The 26,169-nt window shown below is 46.4% G+C and overlaps 1 protein-coding gene across 1 annotated transcript in view; it reads right to left on the reverse strand.

The window, feature by feature from the left end:
• The window catches only part of LOC137421273 (fibronectin type III and SPRY domain-containing protein 2), a 204,794-nt gene that overhangs the window by 159,171 nt on the left and 19,454 nt on the right, over positions 1-26,169 (reverse strand). The window contains exons 5-9 of the mRNA XM_068107170.2: positions 20,623-20,856; positions 19,658-19,680; positions 7,213-7,337; positions 3,624-3,773; positions 2,993-3,130 (exon numbers count right to left, since the gene is read on the reverse strand). Coding sequence (XP_067963271.2) covers positions 2,993-3,130; positions 3,624-3,773; positions 7,213-7,337; positions 19,658-19,680; positions 20,623-20,856 — 670 coding nt within the window. The remainder of the gene's footprint in view (positions 1-2,992; positions 3,131-3,623; positions 3,774-7,212; positions 7,338-19,657; positions 19,681-20,622; positions 20,857-26,169) is intronic.

Below are 26,169 nucleotides of genomic sequence, written 5' to 3' on the forward strand. Positions count from 1 at the left end.
AGAAGGTAAAACCTTGTTGCATTCCCCACACTGCTGTGGGTTGAATCCCCATGACGACTCAGCGGAAATTTCTACACTGTAGCCATGGCAACCTGTTCAGGAATGGTTTTTAGCCCCAGAAAGGTTCACCAATTATCATGAGTTCCCTGATGCTGTCATTGGTATGGGCACCATGGTATGATATGTATTCATGGTATGGTATGTATGGTATGGTATGGTGTGGTAATGGTATGGTATGGTATGGTAATGGTATGGTATGTATTCATGGTATGGTATGGTATGGTGTGGTAATGGTATGGTATGGTATGGTAATGGTATGGTATGTATTCATGGTATGGTATGGTATGTATTCATGGTATGGTATGGTAATGGTATGATATGCATTCATGGTATGGTATGTATGGTATGGTGTGGTAATGGTATGGTATGGTATGGTAATGGTATGGTATGTATTCATGGTATGGTATGGTATTCATGGTATGGTATGGTAATGGTATGATATGTATTCATGGTATGGTATGGTATGTATTCATGGTATGGTATGGTAATGGTATGATATGCATTCATGGTATGGTATGGTAATGGTATGATATGTATTCATGGTATGGTATGGTATGTATTCATGGTATGATATGGTAATGGTATGATATGCATTCATGGTATGGTATGGTATTCATGGTATGGTATGGTAATGGTATGATATGTATTCATGGTATGGTATGGTATGTATTCATGGTATGGTATGGTAATGGTATGATATGCATTCATGGTATGGTATGTATGGTATGGTGTGGTAATGGTATGGTATGGTATGGTAATGGTATGGTATGTATTCATGGTATGGTATGGTATTCATGGTATGGTATGGTAATGGTATGATATGTATTCATGGTATGGTATGGTATGTATTCATGGTATGGTATGGTATTCATGGTATGGTATGGTAATGGTATGATATGTATTAATGGTATGGTATGGTATTCATGGTATGGTATGGTATGGTATGTTATGGTATGGTATGGTGTGGTATGGTGTGGTATGGTATGTTATGGTATGGTGTGGTATGGTATGGTATGGTATGTTATGGTATGGTATGGTATGGTATGGTATGACCATCACCATGTAGGGGGTTTTGTTTGATGATCAATGTCTTATTTTAATATTCAATGAAAATGCAACAGATCAAAATGGAATACCACATTTTGACTGTTTCATGCATGTTTTATCTTCTACAAGCTGAGGACCAATTTGTGATACACAAGGAAGCTTAGATGCAGAAGGAGAGCATTTGGATGATTTTTCTTGTGCTACATCCACATTTCTTTAACTAATATGGGTTGTGCCACAAAATAGGTCACTTTTTCGGTGTTGAATTGTTTCACATTGATTATCGTTTTTCCATTGGAGAAATGTTCGGAAGTATCCTGCGAAGGAAATTCAATCATAAATTTGTACATGTCTCTGTTTCCAGACATTTGGGTGACACAACGTTTGGTTATCTTCAAAAAAATAAAATAATTGTGAACAATAAAATCACAAATAAAAACAGCAGCAATCAAGACGAATGAGAATACTGGGATGTCATAATATGTATATATGCAAGAGTGTAAGTACATGCAATGCTGCCCTAGTTCGATGTACGTCCTATACTGCGCAAAAATGAGCTAAAAAGTGGCAACTGTGCCAAAAAAGGAGGACAGGGCTGGACAAATGGGGATTATATATTTGTTTCTTCTTCTTCTTCATAACCAACACAAGGCTGTGGGTCGCATCATTGGCTGAGGGCGGAGCTATGCCGCTGATGCAACGCCCCCTGCTGGTTAGAGCAGGAATTTGTAACTTGTTCATGATGTCGGGATAGCTCACCGACTCTTCGCTAAAGACACCGTGGTATCTCTGACATGCACCAACTAATGTTGGCAGATGGAATGCCCAGTTCAACGTCATCGATGGCACACGCATTGATGAGTCAGCCTGCCCATGAAACACCAGGGTGGCAGTTTATAGTTGGGTTGGGATTCCAACCCCGGCTAGATCAACAGCTTATAGGCCAGTGTGCGTACCTCTAGAGTCTAGGCCATCCTGTCGGCGCAGATTCGTTAATTGTGCTATTATACCGAGTTCAACACATAAAATTGTGTTTACGTGTGTGTGTGTGTGATGCAATACCTCCTCCATAAGCCTTAGACTCTGTCAAAATAAAATATATATAGATTTTTAAAATGGTTTCATGATGGAAATACCATTTGATAATCTAAAATACTTGCTACCTGTTCTTTAATATTTGAGCACATTTTTCTTATATATGCTTTTATACCAATTTTTACCAAGAACTGAACCCAACTTAACATTCACATCTCATTGAAATTACTTTGTATCCAATTTCCTTCATAGGCACAGGATTTAGCCAGAGTACTGGCAAGCAGTGGTCTACAGTTACAAATACAGACAGACAACTGCTGTGTGCTCCGAGATGCAGCACCTCATGCAAGCACTACACCAGAAACACACACACTTGTTCCACTAGTTGCACTCGGCCTTCTGTAGGAGGTTTCCTACCATCAAAATTCTAAACAGTTTGTCTCTGCTCGTGTATATTGTACCAACTGATGTATAAGAACCACCTTTAGATGCCATTTTTCCCCGCAGAGTGGGGGTTGGCCTTTTTTCGGGCACCGTGGTCCCCTTTTTGAAGCAATGTTTTATGGCCGGATGTCCTTCCTGCCGCCAACCCTGTTTGTCGCCTCTTGCGACACACAATGGGAATTACCAGTGAGCTGGTGCTCAATTTGCCGACCTCGGAAGGATGACAGGCTGAGTCAACCCCCCTGGCGTTAATTCAGCGATCAACCGAGATTCGAACCCAGGATCCTAGGATCCCAAGCCGCACCCTAACCGTTAAGCCAACACCAGGCTTTATCAATTGATGTATCATGAACAATTATTAGCTCATGCATACCATTCTAGTACAAGTCATACATCGACTAGTTACCTGTCATATAGAGAGCTGGTGTGCTGCTTACACTTTCTCCAGCTCTATTCACAGCAGAAACCCAGAACATGAAAGCCGTGTTGGCCTCCAGGTTGTCAATAATGCAATAATCCTCGGATATCCTTTGTTTCGCAATAACTGTCCAGGAGTAAAAAAAAATTGTAATTACAAAATTACATTACATTACAAAAAAATTGTAATGACTTATTATGCCAGTACAGTATTGTAAGTAAGGGAAGAATGTAGATAAAAGTGAGTAATGGTGTATTTTCACCAGACACGGACAAACAATGAGTTAAAGATAAATTAAAAAATTAATAAATAAAAAACTTTAACCTTGATTTACGAAATGTTCTTTACAAAGTTGAAACAGTCGCGACCTCATAAAAAGCTGATTTTTTAGCCTTCCTACATCCACATCGTTTGAATTACAGATTTCATGTGTGCAACGGCAGGTTAAAAGTGCCCGGCGAACCGATCCGAGTCATTGAAAACGCACAAACAGGGCATGAGCAAAAGGCCTCGTTAGCATTCAGACGTCATTTTCAAAGTCACGTATTCGCTTTCCCTTTGTTTTACCATGCCCTACTTTTACCATGTACCATAAAATTGAGGATACCAAACATCATACCTCCATGGACATTCCCTGTGCTGTCTTGAGGAATATAGAACACATTGTAGTAATCCACAGTGTGCGCAATGGGCATGGACCAATACACTGTGATCGAATTGTCCGTCGACTCGTAAGGTTCCTGTGGTTTCAGCTCTGGTGGGGATGGCACTGCAGTGGAAAAAATTTGGACACTATTCAACAATTTATTGTAGAAAACAAGTACTATATTTGCTGCAGGCCAATTCACCTTGAGCCATTGTGGAATACATAGCAAATATTGTAAAGTGGTGTGATGAAATATGTTGTATTGCCTTGAGCTGAGTGGAGAGACTATCCGCATGAAGGGATGACCTGGAGGGAGCTTATATAGACTGTGTCCATTCGGTGCGCTGGAGGTGGCATAATGTACCCCAGTGCTGTAGACAACTGAGATTTAACAGGTACGTAAAGGCTTGCTTGCAAGGAACTAGAAAATGATGATTGCCTTTTTATGGAACTAATAAACTGTATTCTTGTGTTGTAGGAATGGGTAGAGAAATAGTTCAATAAAGCCTCATTTCTTGCAAGAGTTCTGAGTTTGATTCCACAACAAGTGGTAAGACCCATTAACGGCTGGCGAGATCATTTAGTGGTGCGTGTACTCAGCTTTTAGCACTCGCCCTGCCCTTGCATTCTCCTTTTTCTCTACAACAGTGGGGCTCATGAAAGACCAAGGTTGAACTGACAGTGGGTTAGTGGGACAACAATTGGGTACAATCAGCAAAGGAATGAACGAACAGGATAAGAATTTAAAGAGAGAGGCTGGGCGTGTGATATGGAGAGTTAGTTACCTACGCCACCAAAGGTGGATGGAGGTTATGTTTTCACCCCTGTCTGTTTGTTTCTGAACAAAATATCTCAACAAGTTGTGGACAGATTCGGCCGAAATTTGGCAGAGATGTGGCGTATGTCACAAGGACAAAATGGTTAGATTTTGGTGAAGATCTGAATATGGATTCGGATATGAGAATTATTTAATTTTTTAAGTGATTCTTCACCATTGAGTGATATGGCCACCCGGTGGAGGTATGCTCTCTACTGAGTGCCGTTCTAGTTTGTACATGTCATTTTCGTGTGACATTTTGTACACGTCATCTCCGGTGTGACATGGTGCTTGCTTGAGACATGCTCTTGTTTCTCCTGCACGAGTTTGAACTTGCTAATAAAACGTTGATACTCAACAGTATGAGGGCTGCTTAATACATGGGTATCCTAGAGTCTTCAGTGATGGTGTAGGTCTGTAGGACCATTTGATGAAGTGGACCGAACCAGGCTCGACAAGACAGCCAATCCGGTACAACATGTCCTGTGTCGAGTACTCGTGACTTTAAGGGATAATCTGAAGAAAATACAGAATCCAGGCAAGACAGATGTGATGCTGGGATGCCAGCCCATATGGGAGAGTAGCAGTCTATTGATCTAAGGACAAAGGCCCTGCAGACTGAGTAGCTATGATTTTTCAAGAAAAGACTTGGATCGACACGGGACGCCCCATCTGCGGCTGGTTTTGGAGGCCAGCTTTTCTCTGTGGTTGTCTCCGGAGAGGTCATGGCTGATGGTAGGACCTATAAGTTTGAAACTTGAACCTCTTCCAGTGGCTGATCATGGAAATAGATAGGTGGGTTAGTTTGATGATCCTTCCGGAGCGATGATTTTCCAGGAAGAAATAATATTTTCCATTTATCAGACCAGCTTCTAATCAACTAGGGATCAGCAGAAATTGATGGAGCTGCAGTCTCCTTGTCAGTGGGGAACGAAGGTGGCCTTCTGTGCTACAAGCAGAGACCTTGGCAAGCAAATAAGGATACCAACTGTGTTGAATGACTCAAACGTGTTGAAGTAGACAGTCCTGACCTTTTGATTGAGATACACGGCCTCCAACCATTACTGAGAGAGAAGCAGCAGCATGTCCTGAATTGACTGACCAGTATGGAATCTAAACTGATCGTCAGATATGAGGCTGTTTGAAGACAGGAAAGACGACACCAGCAGTGATGATGGATTATACGAGTCTCCTTGTAATTGAAAGTAATCTCACTGGTCTGTAGTTGATAGGATCAATGTTTTTGCACCCTTATTGTAAATGGGAGTGGTGTTTGCTGACTTTCAGGTTGATTTGAGGTGGACAAAGGAGAAGGATAGACTGAATAGGCCAGACAAAGGAGAAGGATAGACTGAATAGGCCAGACAAAGGAGAAGCAAGGATGGCAGAGTAGGATTTGAGAATATGGGCACCGATGCCATCTGGGCCCGTCAGCAAAGCAAGTTCAAGTCCGGACACAACTTTCTCTACCATCTTGGGTGAGAAGGATACAAACTGCAGTGGACAGTGGGTATAAGGGGGTATAAGATGGGGACAACGTGGGATGGATTGCAGGCATGAGAATCTGGAAGCAAACAGAGTTTAAACATTCTGCCTAATCTCGAGCAACGTCTGCCATAATGCCATTGGAGGTGAGGGAGGGGATGGAGATGGAGCAAATACCAAAGACAGACTGGACAAGGCACCACCATGACTTGGAGGAAGGAGATTGGTTGGAGAGTTCAGCCATGAGATTTGCAAGATGGTGTTTTCTTGTAGGCCTTACGGTGGTCACACTTCTTGTGAGCTTCACATAATGCACTAAAGTTGCCCTCAGTCGGGTTCGCTTTTCATGTTAAGAAAGTAAGCTCGACCACAACTACCTCTCCATGGCATTTAAGGTACAGGGCCTCGAGGATGGATATGATAGATGCAGGTGGGATGGGTCAACACCCAGCCAGTTAGAGTGGTTACGGGAATATTAAAATAGAGAGATCAGGAATATTACAATGGAGACATGAAATATTTGTGGTACATCTAATCTTCCTTTTCCCTCCTGTAACTAATTGTGGTGACCCATCACTGTCTTGCAATGTCCTCCACGTCTATTGACGAGTTTTACTATTCCCAATGATATATTTTCAATGTCCTCTGACCTTTCTGTATAATGCCATTTTTCGCTGCCCCCTGTTGTGTGAGGTGCCATCCTCTGGGTCGTCCTGCCCACTGAGCAGCCCCAATAAAACAAAGGTCTTTCCCCTCTCTCTGTGGCCTTCCAGGGCCCCACAGCACAGTACACCGCCATGTCTTGCACACACCAGCCAGACAGATTGTGACGGTCCTTTAAAAGCACCTCGCACCTTTCCGTGTTGCTTTATGTGATGGGAAGTTCTCACCTGGTCCCATCCATCATGTTTACGCATGTAACAATACCCTGACTATACTGTCTATAAATTACATCTGCTGCCTCCGAGGCTTCACATTTTACAAGAACTAACAAGACGACTCATTAACAAGTGTCATTTTACAAAACGACTTACTCTGACATGTCCCGGATACATGGCCTACTAGTCTAGCTGACTGGAAACACACGGTACATGTTACACTTACCATAGTCTAGCTATAATCCTATATGGATCCCCTCATTCCACATAACAATATTTATGACATAATCATATATGACGTATGGAAAGTTCCTACAACTATAATCTTACTTTATTCTTACTAGTACATAGAAAGTTGTCGATAATGAAGTCGACTACTTGCCATTCAGCAAACTTGCTCGTTCCAAAAGATCCCATTCTTGGCTAAAATCTGGGACATTCTGAAGCTGAGGAAGGATGTCAAGTGTCAATTCAATGTTGAAAGAAATCTCTGCAGATGCCTTCAGCCTGTACACAATATTGAGTTAGAATTCACTTAACGAAATAAAGTCCATCAAATGCTTGCAGTATTTCCAAACTGAAGATATTGTCATGTGTACAGCCCTCTTACAAGCAGGTAACCGTGACTACGGCCAAGGTGCGTTCTGCAAACGCTGAAGCAGCTAGCTTAATGCAAAGCCGGCTTAAAGCCAAAATTAGCACAGCAGCCACACACAAGTGGTGTAGTGTGTTGCTGTGTCTACATATAATCACTTACCTTCATTTCTCTTCTTTGGGAAGCCTAAGTGACCCGATAATTCAGGCAGCAAAAATTGCGGGCACTAATACACAAAATGCCCTTCTTAAAAGTAAATAATTGATCTCTATTGAAGGACAGGACAAGACAACAAATGGGATGTTATGTAGCCAAACCCTGTGTACCTATATCATCCATTATGTATGTTTAAATCAGCCAGGAGTCACCATCAAGTTACAATAATGTTATTACATTTATTAAACGAGATCATATTCATAGCACACCTGACCTCACACAGTCTCGAGAAACAAGGACATGGGTGGGGTCTACGAGCGGCAAATTTGATTGGTCAAGAATATGAAAAATGCCCTAATATTTTGTCCAAGTACTGCCAAACAGAAGGGTTTTTAAAATGCCCAAAAGGTGATTTGTGTTCTGTCGTGTTCAAGTATAAAATTCTTTATTAACAAGTATTCTGAGTATTGCGCTGCAATACATGTCCCCTGTCAAAGTTCAAAGTGCCATAACTTTGTCAAAAATGATCGAATATGCAAATTTATGCACGGTTGATGATGGTTTTCAAACTTGATCTGAGGTATGCTGAGACACGTGTGTCACGCCTCGCCTCGTTGATAAGCCCGCAAGGTCGCTCCGTGGAGCGGCCTGCACGTATTGCACTGTGTGAATTATATAAATTATTACCAACTCACGGTCTGAGGTACTGGCGATTCAAGAGATATCCGTTTTTTTTTTTCGTTTAATTAACGATATCTGCCAAACCACGTGCCCTATCGCAAATTCCAAAAGGACATTTTAGTAGACTGACATGCTGAACAGATCTGTGAAGTTTCCCCTCGATTGGTTCAAAAATGAGGGAGGAGCTCGGTTTTAAAGGTTCATGCTTAAAAACGTCATAACTCTGAAACCATCATTAATTTATTATATTTTTCGGTTCACGATCAATGATCAACAACACAACAACAGGCATTTTAAAGGCCATTTTCCCTGCTAGAGCGGGGGTTAGCCTTGCGGTCCCCATGACAATCTTCTCCATTTTGCCCTATTTTCTGCATCTCTCCTTGTTTACCCCCTTGCCCGCATTTCTTCTTCCACCATCTTTAGCCAAGTCTTTCTCGGTCTTCCCCGTCCTCTACTTCCTTCTACATTCATTTCCATCACTCTCCTCAACCAGTCACTTTCATCCTTCCTCAACACATGACCAAACCATCTCAACCTGTTCCTCTTCACAGCATCAATCACAGGCTCTATTCCCATCATCTTTCGCAATTCATCATTTGTCTTCCTCTCTCTCAACGATACTCTGCACATCAGTCGAACCATTCGCATTTCCACCCTTTCCAACCTTCGTTGCTGCTCTGCGTTCATTACCCATGTCTCGCTCCCATAAATCATAACACTTCTCACACATGCAGCATACACCTTTCCCTTCAGCTTCAACGACACTCCCCTCATCATCAGCACGCCACTCAATTCCCGAAACGTCTTCCATGCACATCTCACTCCAGCAACCGTTTCCGAGTCTGATCCACCTTCTCCATTCAGCATGTCTCCGAGGTAGCAAAATGTTTTGACACCTTCCAGCTTCACGCCGTCTCCAAGATCCAACTCAACATTTCCTCCATCTGCAGCTCCCTCTGTGCACACCTTACATTTGAATGTAGCTGCCACACTGGTTAATGACCCTCTCACACCCAAGAAACAACTACTTCCTCTTCTCCATGTACTTCTCATGCAACTGCCTCACGGTGTCCAATCCCTCCGATGTACACCGGTAGGGGACGAATAAAATTAAGATTTCAAAGGTCGTAGGGAAAAAATTTTTTTTAGTAAGTTTCCTGCCATTGATGCAGCGTCTTTTACATCACCTTTTGTAACACGTTAGTTCCATAAGTTATTTGTGCCTGTTGTTTGTGTCCTTCATAACAGCCTTAAAACAGTACATTTCCTGTTTGGAATGCTTTTCAATTTTGTCTAACTGTCAGACAGGGAGTAAAATATTATCATTCCCCTTTGTGCATGCGTAATCGGGACAAATTCAGAGCCAAAGTACTGTTAAACTGCAGGATCGTTTTTCCGATTCATGTTCAAAATATGACATTAAAATTGAAATCAAGTTCTTCCTCGATCATAAACTGACCTTTGTGGACAGATATACAGACAGATTTAAACTCCACTAATTGCTACATTTTGTTGGATAAAAATTAAATAAAAAATATTAATAATTTTTTTAAAATCCTTTTTTGGGATAAAAATTCAACCATATTACTTGCATACCACAGCTGTATTCACTCACTATCTGTATGATCACTAGAAATCATAAATCCTACAGTTTGCTTTGTCTGGGCAATATTTTAAAGGTCATGCGTGTAATACGATGCCATGCAAAGAGCATGGTAATGATGGTGCACTGCTCTACATTTGTTTCCATAATTTCTTCTTCAGTGATTATAATATAATAAAATGAACAAAATGGGATGAGCAAAATAGTCATACAGCTGACTCTCGATAATTTGAATAGATAGGTCAAAGAGAGCATTTGAATTTGCAAAAAATCTAATTACTGAGAATAGCTTTTTTTTTGTTGTTATTACCCTCGCCAGAGGATCCAATTGACATGATTTCACCAGAGGAGAGCCTCCTCCGATATAATTTTGTACTGATAATTGTGACGTCAAACGTCACGTGGTGTGGGCGCCATCTTTGAAAAACCAAAAAACGTTGCACATCTCTATATCGCCAAAACCGCTCAATGGACAAAATTGAAACATGTCTCATTGTCAAGTACTCCCCATGGTGAACAACATATATGCATGATGATGTCACCGGTGCCTTCATTATGACGTCATAATCAGACAAGTAGAACACCTGATCCGATCAGTTTGAAATTTATTGAGCGTGACCGACACAAACATTGTACAAAAATGAATGAATGAATGAATGATCGTTTTAAGGCCATTTTCCCCGCTAGAGTGGGGGTTAGCCTTGTGGGCCCCATGACAATCATGGTTCCCTGTTTGAGGCGATGTTTTTTTTTTTATGGCCGGATGCCCTTCTTGGCACCAGCCCTTCGTCACCTCTTACGATGCGCAGGGATCATTCATCCCAGCAAGCTGGTACTCAATTTGCCGACCTCGAAAGGATGATAGGCTGAGTCAACCCCCCCTGGCGTTAATTCAGCGGTCGACCGGGATTCCAAACTCAGGATTCAAGGATCCCAAGCCGGCACCTTAACCGCTAAGCCAACACCAGGGCATTGTACATTTAGATTTTAGACCATGTATACTTCATGGCCATGTATACTTAATATTAGAATCAATGGTTGTATGAAACATTGTCTTATTAAAACCATTTCCCATTTTATAGTATGTCCCCAACCATAATATAGACTAGACGGATTTATGAAAAAAGGCCATGTATAAGCTTCGAGGTGCATTTTGGGGTAAAAGTTGTAAAGTTAAAGTAAAAGGGCTGCGTGTATATATACATCTACTATATACGAGAGATGTCTGTCTGTGTGTTTGTCTTTGTCACCATTTTTCTCAGAGATGGCTGATCGGATCTTCGTCAAACTTTCAGAGGTGCATCAGTGAGGGCCTGGGAGTGTTTTAGGCCAACAAAAAAACAATTTGAAAAAAAAAAGATCGTTTTTTGGAGTTTTTTTTTTTTTTTTTTTTTTTTTTTTTTGTATACAAGATCGAGGCTCGTGAAAGAGCGAACATTAATCACACAGAAAGACAAACCGACACATAAAACATATAACATAGGGAGCGGTAGACAAGATGGGGAGAGAGGGGGAAGGACACAAACACAACATTTGAGAGCAGGGACCGAGAGACATGGAGACATCGAGAGATCTGAGAGAGGGCGAGGGCTTTGGGGGGGGGGGGGGGGGGCGTGGGAAGGGGGCAGTGGGAGAGGTATAAAACATATGGACACTGCCAGGACTTCCAGGAAAGAAGTTGGAATTTCAAACAAGGTGGATCTGGGGTGAATTAGCGGGGGTAGAAAAGATCAAGGTTTTGGATGGGGGAAGATAAGAGATGGTGGTGAACAGCTGTTTTAAAGACCTGGAGGGAGGAGTGGGATTGAAGGGAGTGAGGTAGTTTGTTCCAGAGGCGGGAGAAAAGAGGAATGAAAGAGTGAAGGTGAGCAGAGAGCCGAGATTTCGGCAGTTTAACCATCAGAGTTTAAAAAAATCGCTTGATAGTGCCTAAGGTTTTTAAAATTTATGACAGTTATATACAAGTACACATTCACATAAATGAATACAAAACAATGACCAGACATTTGAACACAAATAAATCAAAAAATTCCGGAAGTGTACGAATTTGGTAGTGTGGCTTCTTCAGTTCTTCTTCTTCCTGTTCGGCATCACACTTAACGCAGAAACGGGATGAACGCCACATTCACCAACATATATTTATCGAAAAGGTGATGAACCCCCTTCCCCCCCCCCCCTTCCTTTCCTGCCTCCCCCCTTTCCCCTCTTCCCCTTCCCCCTCTCCTCGGTCTCCAATGGTCTCCAATGGTCTCCGGTCTCCAACGCGGAATTCTGTGCATTGGTTGCATCATTACTAAACATAGGGAGCGGTAGACAAGATGGGGAGAGAGGGGGAAGGACACAAACACAACATTTGAGAGCAGGGACCGAGAGACATGGAGACATCGAGAGATCTGAGAGAGGGCGAGGGCTTTGGGGGGGGGGGGGCGTGGGAAGGGGGCAGTGCAATGCTGCGTTATTGGTGCAATGCTGCTGCACATTAGGGTAGGAGTTTAGAATCTGGTCACAGATGGGACTTCCAGGTTAACATCCATCCCACTGATGGACAGCACACACATTGACGGATGCAGTGCTTGGTTTGTGAAGCACCAGGTTGACGTTTTATGTTTTTTTGAGTCAGGAATCAAACCCACATAAGATAGCTCAAAGCCCAAAACACAAGCTCCGGCCTATCTTGCCAACTGTGGAGCTTCCAGTAACTCATAACAACAACGGATATCGTGATCTTAATGAATTGAAGAAAAAAGAAGATTTGTTTACCTGCGAAACATCATGCCAATGGGCACGATGGAGATGGATCTCAAACCTTTATGCAATATGGTGATAGATAGACATCCCCCCCCCCCCCCCCCATGATTGAGGCCTGCACCACACCCGCTTCACACCTATGGACCCAGATTTGCCTTATTTCTTCGAAACATTCATTGGTTTTGCTGAAATTGGAGGAAGCTATTCGGTGAAAACAAATAACAAAGCTTATTCCAAATTGTTGGTATAGAATTGGCCAGAATGATTAATAAAGCACCTTAATAAAGAATGCTTAACAAATTGCTGAATTTGAATTGGGAAACATTCAAATTTTCAAGAGTTAACTGTACAGAAAGTTTGAATAGACAACAAAGAGATTATTCGTTGTTTCAACGATTATTATATTTGATATCTACAATAGTTTACAATGCTGAAATGTTACTTATTATAGAAATGAATAGTTAGACACTGACACATATTTGGCGTTATCTTTCACCTTCATGTGTCATTCAGTTTATGGATAACTAGTTTGGAATTTACAACACCATGTGATTAGAATCCACTTTCTTTCTTTTTGATGAATCATATGATAATTGTACTATACACTCATACACACACAACACACTCACACGCATATACATGCACACACACACTCATACACACACAACACACTCACACGCATATACATGCACACACACGTACATATGCCACACACACACTCATACATATACATACACACATTCACACACATAAACCTGCACACACTCATGCATATACGTACATACACACATGCACACCGAACACACATGCACACGGACACACATATACGTGCACACACTCATACATACACACACACACACACACACACACACACACACACACACACACACACACACACACACATATATATATATATATATTGTTGCGGATCTCAGCGTACGGCACTCCCGTTAGCAAGGGGGGGGGGGGGAGGGTTAATTCCCTTGTCTTGTTAAGCTGGCCGTCTCCGGTCCTGGAACTATCCCCTATCCCGCTCCTTTGCAGGAAGAGATGGGCCAGGGTGATTGGTCAAAGGTTTCCCAAATACCTTCACCAATCTCTCCGCAAAGCAGGGAGATGAGTCCCTGCTCGAACAGCGGATGTGTTGGTAATTGCCGAGCGGTTTAGCAATCCACGATCCGAGCCGTTAACAAAAGGACTAAACCCGATTATAGCGGTTGGCCAAATCGTGCCACAGGTACTCAATTGGGGACAGGACGCAAGCGATCGGATGAGAGGAACCAAAGAATAAGAAGCGTGAAGGAAGAACAAATATGGTTTATTAACTAACTACAAGAGGAAACGAAAGAAGGGAATATACAAGAAGAAGGAAATAAAAGGACATAGGGCAAGCTTATCTAAACAGTCTTAACTTATCACGACCCTAGGACAAACAGACAGACTCACATGGAATGGTAGCTGGTAGGGGACGAAGGTCCAGGCAGATGGTTCCAGGTGATAGGATCCGTCCAGGTTCCGGGTCTGCGGCGAAGAACGGCAGGCAGCTTCGCGTATCGTTGGCGCGTGACCGGACCTTACATATGCGAGGGGCTGGAATACGCGTACGTATAGCGTGCCGAACGCTCTCAAAACCACACGGCAGTTCGTATCACACGATCGTCCCAAGCGATCCTCCATGCAATGTTCTTATATTCGCCGCCTCTGCGCTGTTCTCTCAAGTTTGCCGATCATCTGCCAATCCTCTCCCCCTCTCTCGATCTGATTATCTCCCCCGCATCTGCGTAAAACGGCTTCGCGCTCGCGCTTTTATCACAAGTCTCGCGTATCAAGCCGCGTCCGCTTCGCTCCGCCTACCGGTGAACACGCCTCGGCCCGGATTGGTCACGAGGGTTCATTGGAACCTCCCCTCATGATGCGTTGATGGGGCCACACCTAGGTTCCTGGGCACTCCTCCCTTTTTCTCCCACTCTGACCGGGTGCGTAATGGCGTCTTGCTGCGGCTGGCAGAGTAGCGCAATGTGTTGTGGAGGGCAGTTTACGCCGCAATATGAATGGAATGGGAATTTGTGAAGGGGGCTAGGTTATTTGATTAATACAACACAGATTCAACTATTGGAAACAGATCCTTACCTGAAACACATACTAATGAAATAACTACAGAAGGTTCCTATGGTGTCCTACGTGTTGCAATATGGTGTGGTGCTGCGCACACATGACTCGATTGCCAGAGAGGTAGGCCACAACGCGTTGGTACAAACAAAGAGTCTTTACTCAGAGCTCGCACTTCAGCACTGGGCGGGCTCGAGCTTAGAGCCCGCATATATGTCCCGAGGCCACGCTTTGTCCCCGGGCATGGCCGATCAGTCGAAAGGCGGGGCATGCACTTTCGTTCCCCGCCTGGACGCTCACGCCACCCACTGGTGCACGGAATTATTGTCCCTTGTGCCCGCCACACGCGCCCCCCCAGAATTCCCGCGCACATGAAGGGTGAGTTTGCGGGGAAGCCGGATGACCCGGCCGAAACGCCCTCTGGCGATGGGTGCAGGGCTGGGGGGTAGCGCGACGGCGGGGCCGGGGGGTGCCGGGGGTCCGACCGCCGGGGGGCGGCCTCGACGTGGAGGCAGAGCTGCTGGCGGGGCGTGATCCAGATTGAGGTGGGCCGGCTTGAGGCGGTCCACGGAGATGCGATCCGAGGCACCGCCGATGTCGATGGTGAAATATTTGTCCACGGTCTCCAGCACGCGGAAGGGCCCGTCGTACGGGGGCCGTAGTGGTGCCCGGTGGGCGTCGTGCCGGACTAGGACATACTCCGCCGAGCGAAGCTCCGGGGCAACATGGGAAGACGGGCAACTGTGGTGTGCCGTCGGCACCGGGGCGAACCTCTGGGCGGTCTCCTGAAGGGCGGAGCGCTGTTGCGCCGCGGACCAAGGAGCCGTGGAGTCGGGTATAAATTCGCCCGGTACCCGCAGTGGTTGCCCGAAGACCAGCTCCGCCAAGGACGTGCGCAGGTCATCCTTGGGCGCCGTCCTGAGGCCCAGCAGGACCCAGGGGAGCCTGTCGGCCCAGCTGCCGTCGCGGAGGCTGGCCTGGAGCGCGGCCTTCATCGAGCGATGAAAGCGCTCACACAGGCCATTGGCCTGGGGGTGGTAGGCCATGGTGCGGTGTAGTTTCATGCCGAGCCCTTGCGCCACCGCGGCCCAGAGCTCCGAGGTGAACTGGGGGCCGCGGTCGGACGAGATGTCCGAGGGGGCACCGAACCGGGCAACCCAAGTGGCGATGAAGGCTTGCACCACATCAGCCGCAAACGTCGCCGCCAATGGGACGGCCTCCGGCCACCGTGTGGTGTGGTCCACCATGGTGAGGAGGTGGGTGAACCCCCGCGAGGGGGGCAGAGGTCCCACCAAGTCGACGTGCACGTGGTCGAACCGACGCTCGGGCACCGCAAACGGGGCCAACGGGGCCTCGGTGTCGCGGTGGACCTTTGTGCGCTGGCATGCGAGGCACGTCCTGGCCCAGTCGCGGACGTCCTTCCTGAGGCCATGCCAGACGAACTTCGCCGCGACGATCTTCTGGGAGGCCTTCGTGCCCGGGTGGGACAGGCCGTGGATGGCGTCGAACACTGGGCACTGCCAGCCAGCGGGTATGATGGGGCGAGGCCGGCCGAGGGAGACGTCGCACAGGAGGGCCGCGCTCACGGCGTCGAATGGCACCTCAGTGACGCGGAGGCCCGTGACGGCAGTCCGCAAGGCCTGGACGCCGGGGTTGGCGGTCTGGTCCTCCGCCATCCGGGCATAGTCGATCACGAGGTGGACCACGTGCGCGACGGACCGGGAAGGGCAATCCGCCACCGGGTTGTCTTTACCCGCCACGTGACAGATGTCCGTCGTATACTCGGACACGGCAGAGAAGTGACGCTGCTGCCATGCCGACCATGGCTCGGCGACCTTGGCCATCGTGAACACAAGGGGCTTGTTGTCGACGAAAGCCGTGAACGGGCGGCCCTCCAGCAGATGGCGGAAGTGTCGGACCGCCAGGTGGAGTCCGAGCAGCTCGCGGTCGAAGGTGCTGTAGCGGCGTTCGTGCGGGCGAAGCTGCCGGCTAAAAAACGCCAGCGGTTGCCAAGCACCACGCACCCACTGCTCGTGCACCGCGCCCACCGTGTAGTCCGACGCGTCGGTGGTGAGGGCGATCGGCGCATTGGGTGCCGGGTGCGCTAGCATGGTGGCGTTGGCCAAGGCCAGCTTTGCGCCCGCAAACGCCGCGGCCATCGGCTCCGACCAGGCGATGGTACCTTTGCCCGGCTTGCCCCGGAGGGCCTCGTGCAGGGGGCAGAGGAGCTGGGCGACATGGGGCACGAAGCGATGGTAAAAATATACCATGCCCAGGAACTCCTGGAGCCCCTTGATCATGCCGGGTCACGGGAAATCCCTGACCGCCTCCACCTTGGCCGGTAAAGGGGCGGCCCCGTGCCTGGTGATGCGGTGCCCCAAGAAGTCAATGGTGGCGACGCCGAAACGGCACTTGGCGGGGTTGATGATTAGGCCATGCTGGCCCAGGCGTTTGAAAAGCGTGCGGAGGTGGAGCAGGTGCTCCTCCCGGGACGCGCTCGCGACTAGGATGTCGTCCAGGTAGACAAAGAGGAAAGGTAAGTCGCGCAAGACGCTGTCCATAAGCCGTTGGAACGCCTGGGCCGCATTCTTCAACCCGAAAGGCATTCGCAGGAACTCGAAGAGGCCGAAAGGGGTGATGACGGCCGTCTTCGGGACATCGCCCGGTTGTACGGGGACCTGGTGGTAGCCCCGGATGAGGTCCATCTTGGAAAACACGGTCGTGTATGCCAACCGGGCGGAAAAGTCCTGGATATGCTGGACCGGGTAGCGGTCGGGGGTGGTGGCATCATTGAGCCGGCGGTAGTCCCCGCACGGCCACCATCCCCCACCGGGCTTCGGCACAATGTGCAGAGGAGAAGCCCAAGCGCTGATGGAGCGCCGTACGATCCCCAGCCGCTGCAGCGTGGCGAACTCCGCTTTCGCCATGGCGAGCTTCGTGGGTTCGAGTCGGCGTGCCCGGGCGTAGACCGGCGGCCCGTCCGTGGGTATATGGTGCTCCACCCCGTGTTTAACGGCCACCGCTGAGAAGGTGGGCCGCGTGAGGGCCGGGAAACTGGCTAGGAGGCGGGTAAAGTCGTCCGCTGCCGGAAGCGTGCAAACTAAACTTGCCGGGACGGAACCTTCCAGCAAGCCGCTTGGCAAGCCGCTCGGTGAGCCGCTCAGTGAGCTGCTCAATGAGCCGCTCAGCGAACAAGCGAGCGAGCTGAAGGTTTCGGCCTGGACGAGACGTCTGCGCTTCAGGTCGACCAACACCCCATGCGCACATAGGAAGTCCGCGCCCAGCAGGGCCATTGACACGCTGGCGGTCACGAACGACCATTGAAAGCGTTGCCCTCCGAACCGCAGTGAGAGGCAACGCTTCCCGAATGTGCTGATGGGTGTACCATTGGCGGCAAGCAAAGCAGGGCCCCGGCCTGCGGCTTGCTTGTCGGACGTGGAGGCAGGGAGGACGCTTACCTGCGCTCCTGTGTCGCAAAGAAAACGGCGCCCGGACAAGGTGTCCGTGATGAACAGGAGTCTGCCGGAATGGCCGATGCTCAGGGCCGCTAATGAGCGCCGGCCCGGTCGTTTCCCGACCCGTCAAAAGAGCACGGCGTGCGACACGTTTTAGCCTGGCGGCCGAACTTGGCGTGGTAGTAGCACCAGGTTTGCGGCGGTGGCGGCCGCGGCGGCTGTGGTGGTGGCGGTGGCGGTAGTGGGCGGGGCGCAGCAGCGGCCACGAGGGAAGCCGGGGGCGCTGTAGCCTCTGCTCCGGGATCCACTACGGCAGCACCGTAAACCGACCGTGTGTCGCAGGCCGCGAAAAACTTGTCGGCCTCTCCGGCCAGGGCGCGGGGTTCCGTGATGTCGGAACCGGCCAGCGCGAGGCGCACCTGTATCGGTAGCTGGTGGAGGAAAAGTGCGCGGAACAAGAAATCCGGGCGCTGGTCTCCAAGCAGCGACAGCATGAAATCCATCCGGACGGATGGTCGTGTGTCGCCGAGGGCGGGAAGGTCCAGGAGGCGGTCGGCCCGTTCAGTCTCCGTGAGCCCGAACGTGGCGAGGAGGAGACGTTTGAGCACCTCGTACTTGTTGTCGCCCGGCGGGCGCCGAAGGATGGACACGACTTGGGCGGCAGTGCTGGGCCCGAGGGCGGCAACCACGTGCTAGTACCGGGTCTCGTCTGCCGTGATGCCTCGGAGCTGAAATTGAGCTTCGGCCTGCACAAACCAAACGTCGGCTTGTGCTTCCCAAAACTCCGGGAGCTTGACGGCGACGGCGTTGGTAGCCATGGCGCGTTCGGGGGTCAGCAACGGCTGAACCAATCGGGGTCACCAGTGTGGTGCTGCGCACACACGACTCGATTGCCAGAGAGGTAGGCCACAACGCGTTGGTACAAATAAAGAGTCTTTATTCAGAGCTCGCACTTCAGCACTGGGCGGGCTCGAGCTTAGAGCCCGCATATATGTCCCGAGGCCACGCCTTGTCCCCGGGCGTGGCCGATCGGTCGAAAGGCGGGGATGTGCTTTCGTTCCCCGCCTGGACGCTCGCGCCACTCACTGGTGCGCGGAATTATTGTCTCTTGTGCCCGCCACAATGGCCTAATTAGGGTGCGACCTTTGGCCTTTACACCAAAAATGGGAGTATTTACAGGGGATTATTTATAAGGGAACATTTACAAAAATTTACTAGTGAAGGGTTCTCAAAACCGCAACAATATATATATACGTGCATGCACTCATACACACACACACACACACACACACACACACACACACACACACACACACACACATATACTACACACACACACACACACACACACACACACACAGACACACACACACACACACACACACACACACCCACACACATATACTACACACACACACACACACACACACCCACACACACACACACCCACACATTCACACCATCATTTATGACTTACCTCTCATTGAGATCAATTGCTGTCTAGTTGGAAGGGGAAATATAAAGAAGAGAATTAGTCAGGGACTCAGGGTGATGAAGATTATGTCATAATAATTAATTAAATGACATATGTATTGTAAATACAGTATCAGCGAGAGTAATCCAAAACAATGTTTAAAATTGGGGCAACTATTAATTAAATGGAAATTTGAACGAATAATTTAACTAATAATTTAAACAGATTACAACGAAAACAATTTAGACAACTAATTAAATTAAAAGGCAATTGAATTAAGTGTCTAAATATTTACATTCATTCCAAAGTGATAATCTTATAAAAAGAGCAAAACATCCTTGGATTGATGAAACTTGAGAGGCTAAACCTTTTAAAACCCCAAATTAATCTATATGGTATTCTTACACATATATGGCAATTCACTGCACGATACAGAACATATAATAACCAAGGAGATTATATAGGGAGGAGAGGGAGGACATCTTGAGTCACCATATTCTCATTCTCTTTCTGATGTAACATACTCTGTTTCAGAGCAACTGGGCTGCCGAAGATGTTTATTGGCAGGGGTTGCACTGGCTGGTTTGCCATTGCCTTCCCAGCAGTTGTTTGGGCAGGAATTTGGAATTTGACCAAGGGTGCCGGCGATAGCTCGCCTACTCTTCGCGAAGGACACCGTGTGACATATTTAATGTCCACCAATGAATGCTGGCATATGCGACCCCCAGTTTAACGTTCATCCGAGGGACAACACACACATTGTTGAATCACCATCTGAAGCACCAGGACGGCAGTGTGTAGCAAACCCACGAGTCGGGGGGTTTTGATTTGTTGAAGGTCAGGCATGATACAAGCACAAATAGACCACAGAACCCCAAAGTTACCATTGTGATAATTTCCGAAACTTCCATTTTCCAAAGAAAATATCTTCAATGACACATCAACACCAGCGAGTGCAAAGGTCATACCTGCAGGAATGTATTTGCATCAGAAATGTCCTTGAGGCCGTTCACTTGTGAGAGTAGGTCACGTGCATTCTCCAAAGCCAGCCTGCAGGGCACGAGTCGGGAATATAAACCCTCGAGCTTTTCCTGCTTCCCCAATTGGAGTGCAGTATCTGCTGCTTCCTGCCACTCACTCAACATATCCATCAACTCTTCGAAGTAGAACACCAGCTCTTGCTTGTAGCTAAGTGTCTGCTTCTGCAAAGAGAAACAGAAATCAGGCAGTAGATGCAGTACAACAGGAGCCTAATCTCATATTCTTGAGGAAAATGCCAGCGGCATAGAAAATGCCCCCTTATATGGTATGTGCAATGTGGCAAACTAGAGAAAACAAGGGATGTTCTTGGGAAAAATGCCAGCGGCATAGAAAATGCGCCTTTATATGGGATGAGCCATGTGGCAAACTATAGAAAACAAGGGATGTTCTTGGGGAAAATGTCAGGGGCATAGAAAATGCCCCTTTATATGGTATGTACAATGTGGCAAACTATAGAAAACAAGGGATGTTCTTGGGGAAAATGGCAGGGGCATAGAAAATGCCCCTTTATATGGTATGTACAATGTGGCAAACTATAGAAAACAAGGGATGTTCCTGGGGGAAATGCCAGCGGCATAGAAAATGCCCCTTTATATGGTGTGTGCCATGTGGCAAACTATAGAAAACAAGGGATGTTCCTGGGGAAAATGCCAGCGGCATAGAAAATGCCCCTTTACATGGTATGTGCAATGTGGCAAACTAGAGAAAACAAGGGATATTCCTGGGGTAAAATGCCAGCAGCATACAAAATGACCCTTTATATGGTATGTGCAATGTGGCAAACTATAGAAAACAAGGGATGTTCCTTGGAAAAATGCCCCTTTATATGGTATGTGCCATGTGGCAAACTATAGAAAACAAGGGATATTCCTGGGGGAAAATGCCAGCGGCATAGAAAATGCCCCTTTATTTGGTATGTGCCATGTGGCAAACTAGAGAAAACAAGGGATATTCCTGGGGAAAATGCCAGCAGCATAGAAAATGCCCCTTTATATGGTATGTGCCATGTGGCAAACTAGAGAAAACAAGGGATATTCCTGGGGAAAATGCCAGCGGCATAGAAAATGCCCCTTTATATGGGATGAGCCATGTGGCAAAGTATAGAAAACAAGGGATGTTCTTGGGGAAAATGTCAGGGGCATAGAAAATGCCCCTTTATATGGTATGTGCCATGTGGCAAACTATAGAAAACAAAGGATATTCCTGGGGGAAAATGCCAGCGGCATAGAAAATGCCCCTTTATATGGTATGTGCCATGTGGCAAACTAGAGAAAACAAGGGATATTCCCGGGGAAAATGCCAGCGGCATAGAAAAGGCCCCTGTATATGGGATGAGCCATGTGGCAAAGTATAGAAAACAAGGGATGTTCTTGGGGAAAATGTCAGGGGCATAGAAAATGCCCCTTTATATGGTATGTGCCATGTGGCAAACTATAGAAAACAAGGGATGTTCTTGGGAAAAATGCCAGCTTCACAGAAAATGCCCCCTTTATATGGTGTGTGCCATGTGGCAAACTATAGAAAAATAGGGATGTTCTTGGGAAAAATCCCAGGGGCATAGAAAATGCCCCTTTATATGGTATGTGCCATGTGGCAAACTATAGAAAACAAGGGATGTTCTTGGAAAAATGCCAGCGGCACAGAAAATGCCCCTTTATATGGTATGTGCAATGTGGCAAACTATAGAAAACAAGGGATGTTCTTGGGAAAAATCCCAGGGGCACAGAAAATGCCCCTTTATATGGTATGTGCAATGTGGCAAACTATAGAAAACAAGGGATGTTCTTGGGGAAAATGCCAGCGGCACAGAAAATGCCCCTTTATATGGTATGTGCAATGTGGCAAACTATAGAAAAATAGGGATGTTCTTGGGAAAAATCCCAGGGGCATAGAAAATGCCCCTTTATATGGTATGTGCCATGTGGCAAACTAGAGAAAACAAGGGATGTTCTTGGGAAAAATGCCAGCGGCATAGAAAATGCGCCTTTATATGGGATGAGCCATGTGGCAAACTATAGAAAACAAGGGATGTTCTTGGGGAAAATGTCAGTGGCATAGAAAATGCCCCTTTATATGGTATGTACAATGTGGCAAACTATAGAAAACAAGGGATGTTCTTGGGGAAAATGGCAGGGGCATAGAAAATGCCCCTTTATATGGTATGTACAATGTGGCAAACTATAGAAAACAAGGGATGTTCCTGGGGGAAATGCCAGCGGCATAGAAAATGCCCCTTTATATGGTGTGTGCCATGTGGCAAACTATAGAAAACAAGGGATGTTCCTGGGGAAAATGCCAGCGGCATAGAAAATGCCCCTTTACATGGTATGTGCAATGTGGCAAACTAGAGAAAACAAGGGATATTCCTGGGGTAAAATGCCAGCGGCATACAAAATGACCCTTTATATGGTATGTGCAATGTGGCAAACTATAGAAAACAAGGGATGTTCCTTGGAAAAATGCCCCTTTATATGGTATGTGCCATGTGGCAAACTATAGAAAACAAGGGATATTCCTGGGGGAAAATGCCAGCGGCATAGAAAATGCCCCTTTATTTGGTATGTGCCATGTGGCAAACTAGAGAAAACAAGGGATATTCCTGGGGAAAATGCCAGCAGCATAGAAAATGCCCCTTTATATGGTATGTGCCATGTGGCAAACTAGAGAAAACAAGGGATATTCCTGGGGAAAATGCCAGCGGCATAGAAAATGCCCCTTTATATGGGATGAGCCATGTGGCAAAGTATAGAAAACAAGGGATGTTCTTGGGGAAAATGTCAGGGGCATAGAAAATGCCCCTTTATATGGTATGTGCCATGTGGCAAACTATAGAAAACAAGGGATGTTCTTGGGAAAAATGCCAGCTTCACAGAAAATGCCCCCTTTATATGGTGTGTGCCATGTGGCAAACTATAGAAAAATAGGGATGTTCTTGGGAAAAATCCCAGGGGCATAGAAAATGCCCCTTTATATGGTATGTGCCATGTGGCAAACTATAGAAAACAAGGGATGTTCTTGGAAAAATGCCAGCGGCACAGAAAATGCCCCTTTATATGGTATGTGCAATGTGGCAAACTATAGAAAACAAGGGATGTTCTTGGAAAAAATGCCAGCGGCATAGAAAATGCCCCTTTATATGGTATGTGCCATGTGTCAAACAACAGAAAACAATGGATATTCCTGGGGGGAAATGCCAGCGGCATCGAAAAGGCCGCTTTATATGGTATGTGCCATGTGGCAAACTAGAGAAAACAAGGGATATTCCTGGGGAAAATGCCAGCAGCATAGAAAATGCCCCTTTATATGGTATGTGCCATGTGGCAAACTAGAGAAAACAAGGGATATTCCTGGGGAAAATGCCAGCGGCATAGAAAATGCCCCTTTATATGGGATGAGCCATGTGGCAAAGTATAGAAAACAAGGGATGTTCTTGGGGAAAATGTCAGGGGCATAGAAAATGCCCCTTTATATGGTATGTGCCATGTGGCAAACTATAGAAAACAAGGGATGTTCTTGGGAAAAATGCCAGCTTCACAGAAAATGCCCCCTTTATATGGTGTGTGCCATGTGGCAAACTATAGAAAAATAGGGATGTTCTTGGGAAAAATCCCAGGGGCATAGAAAATGCCCCTTTATATGGTATGTGCCATGTGGCAAACTATAGAAAACAAGGGATGTTCTTGGGGAAAATGCCAGCTTCACAGAAAATGCCCCCTTTATATGGTGTGTGCCATGTGGCAAACTATAGAAAAATAGGGATGTTCTTGGGAAAAATCCCAGGGGCATAGAAAATGCCCCTTTATATGGTATGTGCCATGTGGCAAACTATAGAAAACAAGGGATGTTCTTGGAAAAATGCCAGCGGCACAGAAAATGCCCCTTTATATGGTTTGTGCAATGTGGCAAACTATAGAAAACAAGGGATGTTCTTGGAAAAAATGCCAGCGGCATAGAAAATGCCCCTTTATATGGTATGTGCCATGTGTCAAACAACAGAAAACAATGGATATTCCTGGGGGGAAATGCCAGCGGCATCGAAAAGGCCGCTTTATATGGTATGTGCCATGTGGCAAACTATAGAAAACAAGGGTTGTTCTTGGGGAAAATGCCAGGGGCATAGAAAATGCCCTTTTATATGGTATGTGCCATGTGGCAAACTATAGAAAAGACAGGATATTCCTGGGGAAAATGCCAGCAGCATAGAAAAGGCCCCTTTATATGGTATGTGCCATGTGGCAAACTATAGAAAACAAGGGATGTTCTTGGGAAAAATGCCAGCGGCATAGAAAATGCCCCTTTATCTGGTGTGTGCCATGTGGCAAACTATAGAAAAGAAGGGACATTTCTGGGGAAAATGCCAGGGGCATAGAAAATGACCCTTTATATGGTATGTGCCATGTGTCAAACTATAGAAAACAAGGGATGTTCTTGCGAAAAATGCCAGGGGCATAGAAAATGCCCCTTTATATGGTATGTGCAATGTGGCAAACTATAGAAAACAAGGGATGTTCTTGGGGAAAATGCCAGTGGCATAGAAAATGCCCCTTTATATAGTATGTGCCATGTGGAAACTATAGAAAACAAGGGACATTCCTGGGGAAAATGCCAGCGGCATTGAAAAGGCCCCTTTATATGGTATGTGCAATGTGGCAAACTATGGAAAACAAGGGACATTCCTGGGGAAAATGCCAGCGGCATAGAAAAGGCCCCTTTATATGGTATGTGCCATGTGGCAAACTATAGAAAACAAGGGGCATTCCTGGGGAAAATGCCAGCAGCATAGAAAAGGCCCCTTTATATGGTATGTGCCATGTGGCAAACTATAGAAAAGAAGGGATATTCTTGGGGAAAATGCCAGCAGCATAGAAAAGCCCCCTTTATATGGCGTGTTCCATGTGGCAAACTATAAAAAGAAGGGACATTCCATGGCTTGTGGTAAATGTCAGACGATAAAAATTAAGGGATTTTCAAAAAATCTTGTGTGCATGCTGTACTCCCTTTATGCTCTTAGGAGGAACCAAGGAATGCTGTAGAAATGTTAATATGAAGGGATGCCCTGCATACATACATACATATATTTTTATATATATATATATATATATATATATATATATATATATATATATATATATATATATATATATATATATATATATACTGTATACAGTGGAACCTTGACTTACGAGTTTAATTCGTTCTGTGACCGAGCTCGTAACTCAATTTGCTCGTTTCTCAAATCAAATTTCCCCATTAAAATGCATTGAAATGCTATTAATCCGTTCCAGCCCGCCAAAAACCACACCAATTTTTTTTTCAATATGCAGTATATATAAAAATATCTCGCGCTTTATATTTCACCTGTATGCAGCATACAAGTTGGCAGGATGGCCTGGACTGGAGGTACGCACACTTGACTCTAAACTGTCCAGCCTGGGTTTGAATCCCGACCCAGCTATAACCTGTCATGTCGGTGT

Source organism: Myxine glutinosa, chromosome 2, assembly GCF_964187855.1.
Source record: "Myxine glutinosa chromosome 2, kmMyxGlut1.1, whole genome shotgun sequence".
Taxonomy (NCBI): Eukaryota; Metazoa; Chordata; class Myxini; order Myxiniformes; family Myxinidae; genus Myxine; species Myxine glutinosa.